This window comes from Lytechinus pictus, chromosome 3 (genome assembly GCF_037042905.1).
Source record: "Lytechinus pictus isolate F3 Inbred chromosome 3, Lp3.0, whole genome shotgun sequence".
Taxonomy (NCBI): domain Eukaryota; kingdom Metazoa; phylum Echinodermata; class Echinoidea; order Temnopleuroida; family Toxopneustidae; genus Lytechinus; species Lytechinus pictus.
Window position 1 is genome coordinate 56,354,683 of NC_087247.1, and position 16,822 is coordinate 56,371,504.

General features: G+C 35.6%; 1 protein-coding gene across 2 annotated transcripts; it reads right to left on the reverse strand.

Moving 5' to 3' along the window:
- Positions 1–945: 945 nt before the first annotated feature.
- Positions 946–16,750, reverse strand: LOC129255474 (ribitol-5-phosphate xylosyltransferase 1-like). Of its 2 annotated transcripts, none has more exons than XM_064097403.1 (6): positions 16,488–16,750; positions 6,502–6,675; positions 5,293–5,392; positions 4,527–4,832; positions 3,347–3,517; positions 946–2,829 (listed from the first exon to the last, which is right to left on the reverse strand). In XM_064097403.1, the coding sequence occupies exons 1-6, from the start codon at positions 16,570–16,572 to the stop codon at positions 2,430–2,432; spliced, it is 1,236 nt and encodes a 411-aa protein (XP_063953473.1). In that variant the 5' UTR covers positions 16,573–16,750; the 3' UTR covers positions 946–2,429. The 2 variants fall into 2 exon arrangements, with proteins under 2 accessions (XP_063953473.1, XP_063953472.1); XM_064097402.1 differs by having other exon boundaries at positions 6,502–6,678; positions 16,488–16,745.
- Between the last annotated feature and the right edge of the window lie 72 nt (positions 16,751–16,822).

Genomic DNA, 16,822 nt, shown 5'->3' on the forward strand with positions numbered 1-16,822 from the left:
AAATCTTCCCTCAGAACATTCTCAGAGACAAACATCTAAATGTTTCAATTATATTGGTAAAAAAAAGAAGAAAATATATAAGTTGTATTTTTTTTACTTTTGACATTTCAAGTTGGATGAATGGGTTTTGCTGTAAAAAAAATAAGCCTGTAAGCCTGTTCCATGTATTTCAACACACAAAATGATCACAACTATACTCATTCAGGATGTATGATTTGAAAAAAATACACCTGTGATCATATGCTATACATTAGTCCAGTCATTTTAACTTTTCACTTGGAACAAATTGCAACAGCATTTATTCCAGTGCAGAACATTTCTTTGAGGTCCATAGAAGACCATACTAAAAGTCCCTAAAAATCTGAATAGGGGAAAGTGTTTTAATTTGTATAAACATAATAAAATAAAAGTGGTTTACTGCAAAGGGGGAACACCTCTAGCCTCAATGGGGCTAAAAAAGTATGAATTTTTCAAGAAATGGGCAAAATACAAAAAAGGGGCTGGTGACTCCGGCAGCCCCTTGAAGCGGTAGGATTAGCTGTGCCATCAGTTCTTTATATGTAACTGATAGCGAAGCCTATTCTTTTGCCTCCAAATAAAAGTTGTTTTTTCTGTAGCAAAATAACAATATTGTCACATTGGGGGCTCCAAAAAGCACAATATTTTAATAGTTAAGCTACGGATAAGGGGTACCTTCGACAGGCTCTTGCAGGACTATGCTTAAGGTGCCCACACGTAATTGCATGGAGCATGTAGAGCAATGCTTCCTCTAAATTTTCCCGAGCAATTTCATTAACATAAAAGTTGCTTTATTATGTCGAAAACACGTTTCGCCCACATACCCATGTAACGAAGGCGAGGCAAGACCGATTTAATATATTGTACTCTCTTTAAAGGCATGCCAGCATTGAAGTCGATATCAATAATGTGACTAAGACACGGAGGTTGGTTTTTGGTATTATTTTATCGCAATATCGATTAATAGTACATTCGGAGGCATTTGCCTTTTATCTAAGAAAGTTAAGACATTAACACTTTGGTTAATACTGTCATGAAGCATATCAATATTTTTGTTAATATATCCCCTTTCGTGTCGAATGCTGATATTTTGCATTAGTTGTTGATGTTAATGATACAACAGAAAGATATCAATGCACATGCAAATTTTTGACCAAAAATATGGAAATTTTTGCATAAATTCTCACATTTTTTCAAAAAATATCAACCGGACAATCCAGCAATCGATTTCTAATATCTTAATCATAGTGAAATGCGTATTCATTTAAGATTTACCCATTGCCTGTGCAAAAAAATATGAAAAAATATCAAGAATAAGGCATATCAATTAATTTTGGCAGCCATCTTGGAATTATGCAAATTAGATGCATTTCCCCTATTCGGATAGTTTGGGACTTTTAGTATGTTGTACTAGGGACCTCACAGAAATGCATTGTGGTGAAAAAAAAGTCTGTTGCAATTTGTTCCAAGTTTGACCAAATTTTGTGCTAAAATGACTGGGCTACATGTTACATGATATATTCAGAGTCATGCCCAAATGTGAGAACTTTAGGAATAAGAAATTAAAAAAAAGAATTACACAACAATTGGGGAAGAGTATTGAAAACATCGCCAATCAAAAATTTGCTTGGATTTCAAGATCTCGTTTTAAAGGAGAATAAACCCTTCAAACCAGATGAATTCACATAGAAGAGAAAAATCAAAGAATCAGATCAATGAAATCAGATCAATGAAAGTTTTGATCACTTATGCTCTGTAACCTAGATCCTCCTTCGGAGAGGACCTTAAACCGTCGGTCCTCTGGTTGCTTGCTTACAAGCATTCATGCTTTATTAGCAATCAGGTATAAAAAAAATCACTATCATCACTACCATTTGCAATGCAACCAATATCTGTGATGTCACAATGTACAACTTCCCCAATACTTTGATAAATATTTCATTTAAATTATTTCTTTCATCTGGTCTCTCACACGATCAAGTGCTCTTTTTTATGAGAGGACAATAAAGTAATAGAGGTTTCAAAACATTGTATCATGGATGAGTTGTTCGTCATATCATTAGAATGACAAAAAAAAAAGATATTTTAGAGAATTGTCAAAAGAGGAAAGTTGCACATGTGTGACATCTTAGTTCTTGCTCACATTGCAAATGGGAGGATAATCTTGACATTCAAATGCTTACAACTTTCTTATTGCTTGTCCAGTTTTACTCAAACTTTCATTGTTCTTGTTCTTTGATCTTTCTGTTTCATTCTCCCTTAAAGCTTAAAACTATAAGTATTAACCTGGTTTTATTGATTTGGTGTTTTTTGTACATTTCTGCTTACAAAAATGTTAAGGAGTTGATTTCTACTTCCCTTACTTCTGCAAGAGAATCACCACTGTGACAAGGCATAAAAGACAGATGACATCACCTCAATGCATCTTCTTCAAATACCTCTCCTATTTTCCTGAGCAAGATATCTTTCACCTTGTATTTAAACGTTTCATACCAAGCAACAAGTCTTCTTCTCCTATCGACGATCTCATCAACTGACATCTTCATCTCTGCCTCCATGATCCTTGGCAACTCCTTCCAGTCCTTGATGAAAATAAAAGGTGCTCCAAGTTTTTTCAAGAGTCTTAATGGACTAGGGCTGCAATCTCCCTTGGTGGTTATATCCTCTACGACAGGAACGGATCCTAGAGCACATGCCTCATAGATACGGTAGCACTCAACATTCATTCCAACAGGACTTAGGGTGAGATCACTCTGAAGGATTACATTGATGTATGCTTGGAGACTAGCTTCTGATTCATCAGGCTCCCATCTGAAAGATCAGAGAAACACATTCTGTATAACTGCCTGTATTTGCTTAGGGGACATTCCAGTATATTGCCAATTACTTAAACATTTGCAAAGTCATCTTTAAAACTCATAATGCCACTTTTGAACTATTAATCAGGAACAAGATATATTGATTCACCAGATATCATGATGTACACAAAAATTATCCATTTAAAAAATCATAAAATGCTACTAAGCATCAGGTCCAATTTCATTTCTTTACTATAATTTATAAATTTAGGACATAATTTTTAACAAACTGGTTTAAACTCGCATTCATGAAACTAATGTAAGACGTCATCCATCATATATATTATTCTTAAGACTATGATAAGTATAATTTACTTTTTACAAACATCACGCTCAAAGACTTATATAAAAATTTGACTAATAATAAAAGGTAAATAAAATACATTCTGGCTAAAAAAGAACTACACATATTTGACTTATGGAATGGCATGCGCAATGTTAACTACAAAGTGAAACAAAAGGAGACCTACTGTTGTCTTGTCTTAAAGTAGCAGTAATCCTGGAGATTATTTTCATTGATGACTTTCAACAGTGCTTCCCTTGATGAGTTAGGGTACATGGTACCAATGAAATTACATCTATATTTTCTTGGAGAACGTAGATTAAGCTGATTGATTTCGATCATTGGAAAACCCCTGTACCTATTAGTGAAAAAAAAAATACAATGTAAGTAAGCAATCAGTGCAATTATGTAATCTTACAAGATACATTAAGAAACTAGTGTATTGATACACTTTGAGAATGACACAGACCTTCTCCATGCTACCATTCAAGAGCAGTATACTAAAGTTAGAATAAGATTCTTTCGACTGTCCTGTAATAGTAACAAATAAACAGTCCTCAAATCTAATCAAGAACTTCCCGTCTTTATTCGCATTCTGAAAAACATTGGATCAAAATTGATTTTTCTTTTTTGGAAACAAATAAGTCACACCCAGAATATTTTAACTGGTATCTTTATATCACTTCAATGAACCATGAAAATACTATCTGTGCAAATTGTCAGCTTGATAGGCCTATTGTATTGATAGCAAAAGGTAAAGGACTAGTCCACCCCAACAAAAAGTTCTTTTGAATAAAAAGAGAAAAATCCAACAAGCATAACACTAGAAAAATATCAAAATTGAAAGTTTGGACATTTTTAAATTTCACAAAACAGTTATATGCACATCCTGGTCTGTATGCAAATGAGGGGACTGATGATGTCATCCACTCACTATTATTTTAATTTCATTACATGAAATATGAAATATTCTAATTTTCCCCTCATTTTCATGTGAAAGAATGTTATATTCCTTTCTGAATATACAGAATTACCATTTTCAAAACATTTTATGGTTCAGTCAAGTTAGTCCCTATTGTCAAATTTGTAAAAATTGAAATATTGTATATTTCAAACAATAAAAACCAAAAGAAATAGTGAGTGAAGGACATCAACAACTTTCTTATTTGCATGTCACTGATTTGTTCATTTAACTTATTTCTTGAAAAATAAGCAAAACTTTAAAATGTCATAACTTTCTTGTTTTACATTTAATTCTGATGAAATTTTCAGCATACTTGTTGGATTTTTCTCTATTGATTCAGATCATTTTTCTGGGGTGGACTTGACCTTCAACATTAACAATATTGTATTCACAAAATACTTACGTTGCTACACCAAGGGGCCACTGCATAATATCATCACCATTGACAATGAGAGTATCGTAAACGATGAAGAGTCTATCAATAGGTCCACCCCTGCTCTTCATGTAAGGAAGTACCCAATCATTCTGGCATTGCTCATTACCAATCAGCATCAAAACTACCCGTCTAAGGTGTGAATATGATCCAAGATAGTCAAGCCAGTATCGTGTGTATTCCACTTTGTCTGGAGCTCTCCCATTTAAAATAAGCATAACATTCTCTATGTCCTTAGGGACTTTGTCTGGTTGAACCCCATCTCCATCACGCATTCTGAAAGAAGAAAATAAAAATCACAATTTTAAAGTTGCCTCTTCCTGTATGAAATGCAATGACATGTAAACTACCATTACAAGAATTGAATCTTGAAACAGAGAACAGAGTGACCATTTTAAATATATATTTGTTATGAGCATTAACTTCAAGATTTTCATTTTCTAACTACAACCAATATGTTTACAATTATCAACATGAGCTTAATATGTATTTTGTTCCAAAAATATATTTCATCATTCAAAAAATTTACTTGAAATGTGTTCCTAATTCTAATTCTCATATCAAAATATGGAATTATTATATATATCTGTAAACATAAATAGCATAATTGAAAAAAGTACAACAATTCTTAGAGAGAATACTTGGAATGCAAGATATCAAAATTACATGATTTTTCTTTTTTTTCACATGAATCAAACCTTAAGTGAGAAGTATACATGAAAAAGAAGGAAATTACCTGAACTTAAAGTTGTGCATTTGAAGTTCACCATAGAACCAAATACCATCAAGTCTTGATTCAAGCTTTCCATTTAATATATGCTCCCAAGTATATGAGCCTGAGAAATGGAAATGCACACACAAAAATATATCAGGAGTAAAAGCAATGTTTTATTTCTTTTCCAATAGTATATTGCAATGATATTCCCATGTAAACCCTTTATTTGATCAAATGAAAAGAACATTAATTAATTTGGCTACAAAACAGCTTAAAAAATCATTTTGAGTGAAGAACAGACAAATGACTGAGTATTCAAAATGTTAATATTTTTTTTAAAGACAGGTTTAAGCAACTTTCTCTTACATGTATGTTTATTCTTCAATACCAGTTAATCTATTGCATGGGTTGTGTTTCCCTTAAAGGTCAAGTCCACCCCAAGAAAATGTTGATTTGAATAAATAGAGAAAAATCAGCTTTCAGCTTAGTGCTGAAAATTTCATCAAAATCGGATATAAAATAAGAAAGTTATGGCATTTAAAGTTTGCTTATTTTTCACAAAACAGTGTTATGCACAACTCAGTGACATGCAAATGAGTCAGTCGATGATGTCCACCACTCACTATTTCTTTTGTTTTTTATTGTTTGAATTATACAATATTTCATTTTTTACAAATTTGAAAGTAAGGACCAACTTGACTGAACCATATAGTATCTAACAATGCTAATTCCACATGTTCAAGGAGGAATTAATCATTGTTTCACTTGACAATGAAGAGAAAATTAGAATATTTCATATTTCATATAATAAAATACAAGAGAAATAGTGAGTGGATGATGTCATCAGTCTCCTCATTTGCATACCAGCCAGGATGTGCATTTAACTGTTTTGTGACATTGAGCAAAAATTTAAAATGTCATAACATTCTTATTTTACATCAGATTTTGATGAAATTTTCAGTGTTATGCTTATTGGATTTTTATCTTTTTATTCAAATCAACTTTTTGTTGGGGTGGACTTGTCCTTTAAACTCTTTATCTTTTTCACCACAGGTATCTTCATTCCGACTCTTTTTTTTTTGCATGATGATACAGACACATCAACAACACCGACTCCAAACTTTTTTTTATAGTACTGTATTTCATTGGAAATAGGATTTGGTATGAGTTAGTTTTACCAGTTTTGCCAGACTGTATGAATGCAAAAAGGTCTTTATCTGTTTGACTTACCTAGGCCTACTTTGCTCCAGATTTCAATTGAATAGGTACTATTCTTGGCTTGAATGGGTACTTTTGCAAGTATGTCTTGGTGATCTGGTATCACAGGCTTTGGTTTGGGCTTCTTGACCTCAGTGTTACCAAGAATCCCCTGGTCTTGATGGACACTCTTCTTCCCATCTGGAGCTACTGCAAAAAATAGAAGAAAAATTGTCAGACACAGTAACAATTAATTAATTAAAGTGATGACATAAATCCAATAGATTGAGTATGGATCAATATAAAAACGAGTAATTTTGTTAATCTTGTAATCAGCGGCGTAACAGGGGTCGGTGGCCAGGGGGGGCAAGAGCCAAAAATTTCCCGGTCATATCATGGTATGAACAGGCGTAATGGTGTAATGAGGCGACTATTTTGAGAAGGCCAGATATTGCGTATCGGGCAGAATTTATCTTTAAAAACAGTTGCGAGCGAGCGAAGCGAGCGAGCAAAATTTGGACCTTTTTAATACAATAATCCAATTTTGTGATAGATTTTGACATGATATCCAGAAAACAATATATTTCACTCTTCTCTCTTTAGATTCCTTTTTTGTGGTCTGTACGATACGCCACTGTGAACATGATTCTTTGTGGCATTAGCGTGAAGAGTAAAAAAAGAAGAAAAAAAAAAACAGGGGAGCGGTATAGCACATGTGCTAAAAAGCTGCTTTATATAAGTCCCGAGCGAGCGAAGCGAGCGAGAGAAAAAAAATCACCTTTTCATGAGAATCTAACTTTGAGCTATTTTTTGACATTATATTCAGTAAATAAAATCATATCCTACACTTTTCCTTTGCTTTTCTTTCCTCCTTTTTTTTTAATTATTGTTTGTAGAACTTCTTGATATCAAAGCCATTTAAACCTCGCAGATTGCCGCTATTTTAATCAAATCGCGGTCATATACAGAATATAGCTTTTACACAACACATTTATTTAACCCGGTTGCATAATGAACCGAATATTTTTAAGGGGCAAAACATAGCAATGTGGGAAAATTTGTTTTAAAAAAGTCGCCAGCATGCAAAGCGAACTGGAAAAAAAATTGCCAATTGAAATTAATTTCTAATTATGTGATAGCTTTTTCCATTATATTCAGCAAATAACGCATTTCATTGTTTCCATTCATTTCATGATATACGTTGTCTCCTACAATTTCTTTTATTTTCTCTTGGTTGTGGAACCAAGACCAGACCTGCCAACCTCTGGGAATGAAAAACTGTATTCTGTGATAAAAAAAACTGTATTTTTCCCCCAAAAAGTGTATTTCATAATAAAATGCTTGGCGCACTTGCTCATCGCGGCGCTCAAGCTGCATGCAAGCTAAAATGCGCACTGCTCTTGCAGATGAAAAAAAAACATTAAAACATGTGTATATCTTCACCCTGGTTTGAATTCAAAATGATTGAAAAAGAAAACAAGTTACCTGAAATTACATTGATCTAATAACCATATTTGCGCACGTTTTATGAAATAGAGACATATAGAGATTATTTTTCTCAATAAATTACGATTTAGTTTTTAAAAAAAATAAAAAAATAAAAAAAGATATATATTTTTTTTTATACAAAAAACGTATTTTTCAAATAAAAAACGTACTGCCGTATTTTGGTTGCAAAAACGTACTAAATACGGCTAAAACGTACTGTATGCCAGTGATTGATTGTGATTGAACGGGGGGCGTTATAGAGCCACTTGAAGGTTATGAATGAAGAGCCCCTACTGCGTGGGGTCTGGGGCAAAGCCCCGGTAGCTTATTTGCATGAAATTTAGCAAGCTTATAGCACAATGTTGTATGCAGTCCATCTTTTTTCCCGCTCTTTAATTTCAATCATCGGCAGCCCGGTCGTGTTATTATTTTTTTTCCTTGTCCCTTTTCTTTTCCAATTTAGCTTTTGACTAATTACTCTCTACCTTCGTTTCCCGCTATTGGTTGCCATTTTGTCATCTTTTAATTCATTTCCCACCGTGCTATTGCATTACATAGGCCTATTTCGGAATGATTTGTTCTTTCTCAAATGTCAGTTCCTCTTTCGTAAATTTTCCCGCTTTCCTTCCTTTTCCATTAAAAAAAAAGTTTTCTTTTCCTTTTCCTCCTTTCCTTTCCCCTTTCCTTCCCCTTTCCCTTTCTTTCTCCCTCCTTTTTTTCTTTTTCCCGTTTTTCTTTTATTTTCCCGGTGAAATCCGCCAGGGGGGGCAACTTGCCCCCCCTGCCCCCCTGCCTGTTACGCCACTGCTTGTAATGTTGAGAAACTCCAGCCTGGATGCTTTTGGATAGTAAAGATCATTGCGAGTTCACTTGCCATGGAGAGTTTGCATAATTGAAATGATTTTTAGCGCTCCCCTGAAGGAAGCCTCTGGGCTACAGTGCCTTGTTGGGCATATTGGTTGCTACATCATGCAAGTGATTTACATCACTTATGAGAGTGGATCATATTACAGAACACTTTATATATAAATTTTTGCCGAGATCACTTTTCTTTTTCTGATATCAGCTTCCTCTCACGCCCTTCTTTGCATGTAAAATATTTTGATCTCTTAAAATCGTAGTGTATTTTACTGTGTTTTCTGTGGGAAAAGTTGGAGGGTGATCAGCCATTTTTATCATATTCTGCTTTTATTCCATTTAAATCATTCAAGAAATTTAGACATTCCTGAATTTCATCAGAAGAGCAGAATACCTAACTGCTGGCATAGTGGAAAGAGATCTTTGTCAGAAATAATGTAACCGTCACACATTAGAATTAATTGAGGAGCAATTGGAGCCCAACTTATCATCCTCAATCCTAACCTCATTATCTTATTCACAAGTAAATCCAAATGAAATGTTAGGCATCTTTCTTAGGAGCCGGGAGCACTAATCAATCGATGTGTTTATTCTGTTAACATAGTATTATGCAAATATACCCCAATACATTACAATAATTTCTGTTAATTGAAATATTCTGTACAAAGCAAATGAAGGAAATACATATTAACATATCAAGACTAGTAAATTGAAACTGAATTGAACTTGAATTGAATTCTTAAATAAAATAAAAAACTCGGAAAGAGCTGGTTGCACTTATCACATCATGAAGGTGATAAGATTTTAAGGGCATAAGGGTTTGTCAAGTCGTTTCAAGGTATTCCTGCAATATCATGATACCACAATGAATGTATTCGACGTCTATCTCTGTTTATCTATTTTGTTCCTAAATAAACACATTTGACCCCTTTATATATAATGTCTTATTAGATAGAGACTTTTCAAAATAAAGAACCCAAGAAAAATAAGACTTCTCAAATTCTAACCGCTTCTAGTGTATTTTGGCTTCCAATGAAAGTTTGTTGACCTTTTGAGACCTTACTCTGACCTTTAATTGTCTTGACCCTTTATATCTTCTGGATAAGGACTTCTGATCAAAATCAAAAATAAAAAAGTAAACACATGCATAAAAACACGGAAAAATGAGCTGTCTTAACACCTTCAGTGTAATTTGCCATTTACGGGAGGTCAAGAATATATGGTTGTGTACACTTTCTTGTTCAGTATAACAAGACAAACAATTTGATGTGTCACGCCATATAATTGGGGCAATTTCGAAAATTGACCCCTAACAAATTTGCAACCAAGTTGAAACTTGTTCCTTGCGATGTCACCAATCACATTAAAGTGAAAAATCAGACTTAGCCAATTTGTCGAAGTAGCTGGTAAATAATGAAATATGCTGCCTGACTATAAGGAAAATTATCAACTGAATTGTTTTTTTTTTAATAAAAAAATAATCAATCCTGGAAAGAGTTCCATATGCAACCCCTACCAAAAATAACAAAAGATTGTTGAGACTTCTGGTTCATTCACTTCAGATTTTTCTATGATTTTTTTATTGTTGCTTACCTTACCTCACCTCACCTCACCTCGTTTTATCTTTATCTGCAGTCAAGACCTCTTCCCGCTATGCTAGCGAGAAGCGCTGATACGGGAAGGGGGTATTTTAACGATTATCAGCTGATAGTTTGACTAGTCTAGGCTCACAGACCCTTTACTGACTAAATCCTGCTCGAAATAAAGTCATATTTTGGTATGTATTTCCATCACCCCATCATATATGTTCTATATTAGGGCTAGATATGTTATTCTGAACCTTCTCCATGTTTTTATTTTCAATGTTAGTGGGGGGTGCATAATGCATATGGAACTCTTGCCTCAATCGATTCTTGTTCTTCAGGTACAAGGTCCCCTCCCGGCCCTCCTTGGCTCCTTCCCCACTCCACCCTCTCCCGGCCCCACCATAAGCCGCCTCCCCTCCCTACCAACATGACCAGGCCCAGGCAAGCCCCCGCAAAGTATAAGGAACTTAGAATCTACAGAAGAAAAAAAAAAACATTAGAATCTGCAGAAATCCAATTCAACACAACCCTTTCCTCTCACCTAAGCTTATACAATGTATAAGTTGAGGGAAGAGAGAAGAAAAGAAAAGAGAGAAAAGTAAAAGTGTGAAAACACAGGGGCCGGGGGGGGGGGGGCACACTCAAATTATATTTTGATGGGGGTGTGCCTCACGAAACCCTGAAATGGGGGTTTAAGGAACTGACTACAAGGGTAGAATATGGAGCCTTGGCCCTTGGGAACTAAATATATACCAGGGCGGTGTGAAAAACGGTCTACAAAATGGGATCGTGGTACAGTAGGTACGGTGCATGCTAGCGCACTACTGTGCATGTATTCGTGGTGCAGTGCATGGAGCTGATAGCGGAGCCGGAGGGAGTTGTGAAGCTGTGCGTGCAGCTCTCGCATACATGCTGTGCTCGCGCTGGACAACTTTGGTAGGGCTAGGGTCTGAGGGAACTGAGATGTTTCGTAACGAGGGTCTCACGAGCGGGGCGGCTTCTGAATACAACTTTTGTCATCTAGAGAACTGAAAATTTAATTAGGTCTGAAAAAGGGGGCCATCAAAGAAAACAATAAATGCATGAATATACATAATAGTTAGAAAACATTTTGAATAAACATGTATAATAGATGTTAATGTTGCTGGCTTTCCATTGTTGCGAATCAATCGCAACTCTTTGACGGGGCCCTGGTTTTCTTCAAAATCTCAAGGGGGGGCGAGGGGCAACTTCCATTGACAAGTGGATACCATGCGTAACCAAAAAAAAAACACATAAAAAGGGTCTCTTTTAAGTCTTTTTCAAGATAAGGCATGTTACGTACGAAACATAATAAGGGTGTCAAAAACACTATAAGGGTATATATTTCGCTAGGAAAACTATGTGTTTACTGTTTACGGTCCAATTTGCGAAGGTATAAAAAGACTGAAATACTTATAGTACTTTTTGCCCCAATACTATGTGTTTAGGGTCCGATTTGAGCGAGGTGTGTGGGGTGGTACTAAACCTAAATAAAGTAAAGGTTAAGCCGACGTCCGTGACATAACAATTAAGGTATGGTACTTGTTTAGGGGGTCAATTAATTTCAGGGAATACTTGTCAAGGGTACCGTTTTGTTTCCAATACTTGTTAAGGGTAGGGTTTCACATGCACACGCCAATACCATTACATCAAACCCCCGTTTGAGAACGTACCGCAGTTCAGATTGCAAACTGCGGTATTTCACCCCATTTTGCATTTGAAAATCTAAAACATCATTTCCAAGCCCAGGGGGCCGTTTCATAAAGCTGTTCGTAAGTTAAGAGCGACTGGTGATTATCGCCAATGTGTACCATTTACCGCAAGACTAGCCTGGAGGAGTCTGGGGAGTGAAAATCATAGTACTAACGTACGCTCACTCCCCACTGACGCCTGGCTTCCTTAAGCATTGGTCTACACACACACTAGATTTTCCCACGGTGAGAGTAGACTTAAATTATAAGTTAGGGTTAGGATTTTTACCCCAAACTACTGTACATGGGCCAAAACTAAGTTTTCCCCCCAAATTTAATATATTTTTATATATACTGGTATTCCTTCATTATAAAAATGAAAAATAATTAAGAGCACGAGCGTTGACTTACCAAGTCTGTTTTGGTCGCCATCTTGATCTCTTTGTTATCGATACCTAGATACTACACGTGTGTATAGCTGCCAATTTGAATTTAAAAAATACTTGCATCGGCCGATAAATATTTTTGATTGTAAAATACTTGTTTCGGTTGATAAATATTTTAAAATTGCTTCATGATATTTATCAAGCAAGGTAAGTATTTTGCGATCAAAAATATTTTTCGGCCGATGCAAGTATTTTCTAAATTTAAATTGGCAGCTATACACACGTGTGGTATCTAGGTATCGATAACAAAGAGATCAAGATGGCGACCAAAACAGACTTGGTAAGTCAACGCTCGTGCTCTTAATTATTTTTCATTTTTATAATGAAGGAATACCGGTATATATAAAAATATATTAAATTTGGGGGGAAAACTTAGTTTTGGCCCATGTACAGTAGTTTGGGGTAAAAATCCTAACCCTAACTTATAATTTAGGTCTACTCTCACCGTGGGAAAATCTAGTGTGTGTGTAGACCAATGCTTAAGGAAGCCAGGCGTCAGTGGGGAGTGAGCGTACGTTAGTACTATGATTTTCACTCCCCAGACGCCTCCAGGCTACGCAAGACAGGATCACCAGTCGCTCTTAACTTACGAACAGCTTTATGAAACACCCGCCTGATCAACCCCGCTTGGCCAGGTAATCCCCGCTTTCTCAATTTCACCTCCACAGGCCAGATTATCAGCGTTGAACTAAGGACGAAATGATAAACAACAGCTCTGCTATTACGTAAGACTTCTCTGCCTGTAGTAGGACCTTCTGAATGAAATTATTGTATTTGATATTTAATCACGTTTTCAAAGGCATACTGTATTCAGAAATTCAATGTTAGTCCATTTTTAATTTCGAACGAAGAAAATCGACCTCGAAATAAGGAAAGTAAGCGAATAGAAATGACGGCATATACCGGGTCCGCACTCAGCGCTGCGCATGCATCCCATCTTGCGTGTGTGGCCCCCTGCTGTGACTGTATATGCCGGGCTGTTGTGTTATCTTCGGACCTAGGTCAAGAAACAGGTGTTTTGATACTTACATTGCATGCTTTGGCAAGGCTCCACATTAACTTTTTTTGGTGGTGGCCCATTCGGGCCACCAAAACCATCAAATAATTTTTTTTGGTGGCCCGATATTAAAGTTTGGTGGCCCAAAAAATATAAAGAAAAACATTAAAAATGAATAAAACAAACTTCTGAAATATTAATTCTGCAGCCACTACCACTATGTTACTTTTACTTTATACATCTTGTAAGTAAACCTTGTTTGCTGTAATTTTACTTTGCTAATTGATAAATGTTTCTATCGTTGTAAAAATGAAATGATTGAAAGAGAATAAATGAATTGTATTGTTCGCAGGTTGTGTGGACTTTTTTTTAAATCTCTGTATAGAGATAATGGTAAAGTAAATAAATAGTGCATAGCAAATTCAGATAGATGTACAAAACAATGGTTTTTCCTTCCTTCCTCTTTGAATCCTAAAACCTAGATTATGCATGCCCCAAATCCAGTTTATTTCTGTTTTCTCTTTTGCAGCATATTATAGAAGGAGAAAATCACAAAAAAATATGCTGCAAAATTAGAACAATGCAGAAAAGGGGGAAACAAACGAAAATAATTTTCAAAAAGTATATTACAAAAAGAAAACAAAAATAATAAAAGAAATTAGTGAAATAAAACAAAAGAAAGAAAATGAAGAAAGAAAAAAACAAAGAACAGGGAAAAAAAGAAAAGAAAAAAATTAGAGAGAAAAAAGAAAAGAAAATGAAAGAAAAATTAATAAAACAAAGTTAATAAAAAAATGGGGAAAAGGGAAAATTAAGAAGCCATTACATATATTTTTTAACAGCTGTGGCAACAGTCTATTCTGACTGGAATATAATTAAAAGCCAAGCAAATAATTTTCACTTACTTTTTGGGAATGGCACATTTTTATTTTTATATCCTTTAGTTTGTATTATTTTATTTTCAGTAGAAACATATTTTTTAATCAGGCATATTCAATGGGAAGGGGTATAAATGGTTTAACCACTGTCAAAAAAAAATGAAAGGAAAAAAAAATAAGAAAACGGCAAAAATTATATCTGGAAAAAAAGTGTGAGAAAAGTCCTTACCTATATTTGCCAAAATGTTAGAAAAAAATCACATTTCATATCAATGAAATGCCTTCCCAAAGTATTTACTTTCTCAAGAGTGGTTTAAGAAGTCATTTATAAACAAGAAAGAAAGAAACTGTCTGTTTGTTTTTGGCTAGAAAATACACAGCTTCGAAAGAAACCAAGTATCAACATACATACAAATGCACACGTGGGACTGTGATGTACTTGCCTATGTGTTTTTATGTGTATTAATTTATGTGGAAATCGGTCTTTTTGAGTCAAAAGAGAGGTCATAATTCCTCTTCTTAATACTTGCAAATAATCAGGGTACACCAGATTTTCGTAATATAGACTGTAGAATTGCATTTCATTGGTGTAAAATGTGACTTTGACTGAGATTTTCAAAGTTCTGTGGAAGATTTCTCAGCAGCAACATTTTTTATCGCAGCTCCCCGAGTCTGAATAGGCTGAGCTAGATCTAGAGCACAGCTGTATGCAGTGGCTTCATGCAAAGCTCACGCCAGCCGGCCGGCGCGTCTGGCTGGATAATAGCTACTGTATGCTATAGCTGTAGGCCTAATATGCAAACTTTGTGTGTGTGTATTTGTGTGTAGATCAACAAAAAGGGCGCATGACGAACTGGCTTGCAATTTGAGCTGTAGAAAGTTGATAAATGCGTGCAAAATTGGGAGAAAAATTGCGCTACTTTGGAAATTATTGGTTGCCCGATTCGGGCCACCAAAACTTAACATTTTATCAATAATGGTTGCCCGAGGTGAATTTTTGGTGGCCCCGGGCCACCGCTAATGTCGAGCCTTGGCTTTGGGCAGTAGGGTTTGTCGTACTTGGAGAAGAGAATTTATTGCAAGGGAAACTGGGGTATAGTGTTCTCAAATGGAGGTTTTTCGTCATGTAAGGGGTGCATTTTCAGAACACGGAAAATACTTGTTTAGGGTGCTTTTCGAAACCCCATGGTCACGCAAGGTATCCACCTGTCAATGGAAGTGCCCTCTCCCCCCCCCCTGGAAATTGTGAAGAAAACCAGGTCCCTGTCTAAGAGACTGCGATTGATTCGCAACGATGGAAAGCCAGCAACATTTTCTAACTATTAAATTCATGCATTTATTGTTTTCTTGAAAATTTGCTGTGCTTCTCTTTGTTTACAAAAAACACTGCAAATTTCCGGTAGAAAAAAATATGACACTGATGGATTTCCAGATAGAGTTACCATGCATTGATTGCCAATGGATCAATCGTAACTTTGGTTTGGTCTCCTTTTTCTTGAGGGTGCATGAGCATGATATAGTATAGACAGCTGGCAGCCGTCTGTTTCGAGGAGTTTTTTAACATTTTTTATTTTTTATTTCTCCTCATCTGTATTTGGTGAGTGAAGCCAACGGAGTTCAGCTGAACAACCAACATAAGTCATAACACTAACAGAGACCGAAGCTTTTGGTCTAGAATACTACTAGGGCCTACTAGATATAATTAGGATTTAGGGCCTATACTATATAGTCTAGATCTAGGCCCTATTTATTTACAGAACTCCTTCCAAAATAATTTTGCTAATGTCAATAATCTAACATTAGATTTAGAATCAGCATTATCATTCCCATTATGATTATCTAATCTGTCCTTAGCCCAGTAACGTTAACGTTAGGTTTTTTACCCTCAACATTTCACTCTTGCCCCACGCACCCGTTTTCATGTTAGCTACATGCCTAAATTTACTTAGCCAGGCTTAGGTTAGAGGTCTAGCTGGTGTTACTAGCTTCAGATATAACGTTACTTAGAAATACAATAGTCAATACTTAAGTTTGAATAAACACAACAAACTTACACAAGAGTACATACAAGGTGTAGGCAGTCACAATCAGATAAAAGATAAGGGTGATCTGCAAGATACGTTTGATCATCGTGTTCATCCCGCTCGCGCGTTTCCGTTTAATTATACACCCTGGCGAAGGCCCTGGCGAAGGCAATCTCTGCAAAAATAGTGTAGGGATTGATTTTGTACAAGATATTCAAACTATATGCAAATTATTATCTAAGCTTGAGTACGTGCATCAACTTCACATTATAACCAATCAGAAGGAGAGAGGTGGAAGGAGAGAGAGAGTGAGAGAGAGAGAGAGAGAGAGGAGTGAAGAAAGCTGTATGAAGGATGGTGGAGTG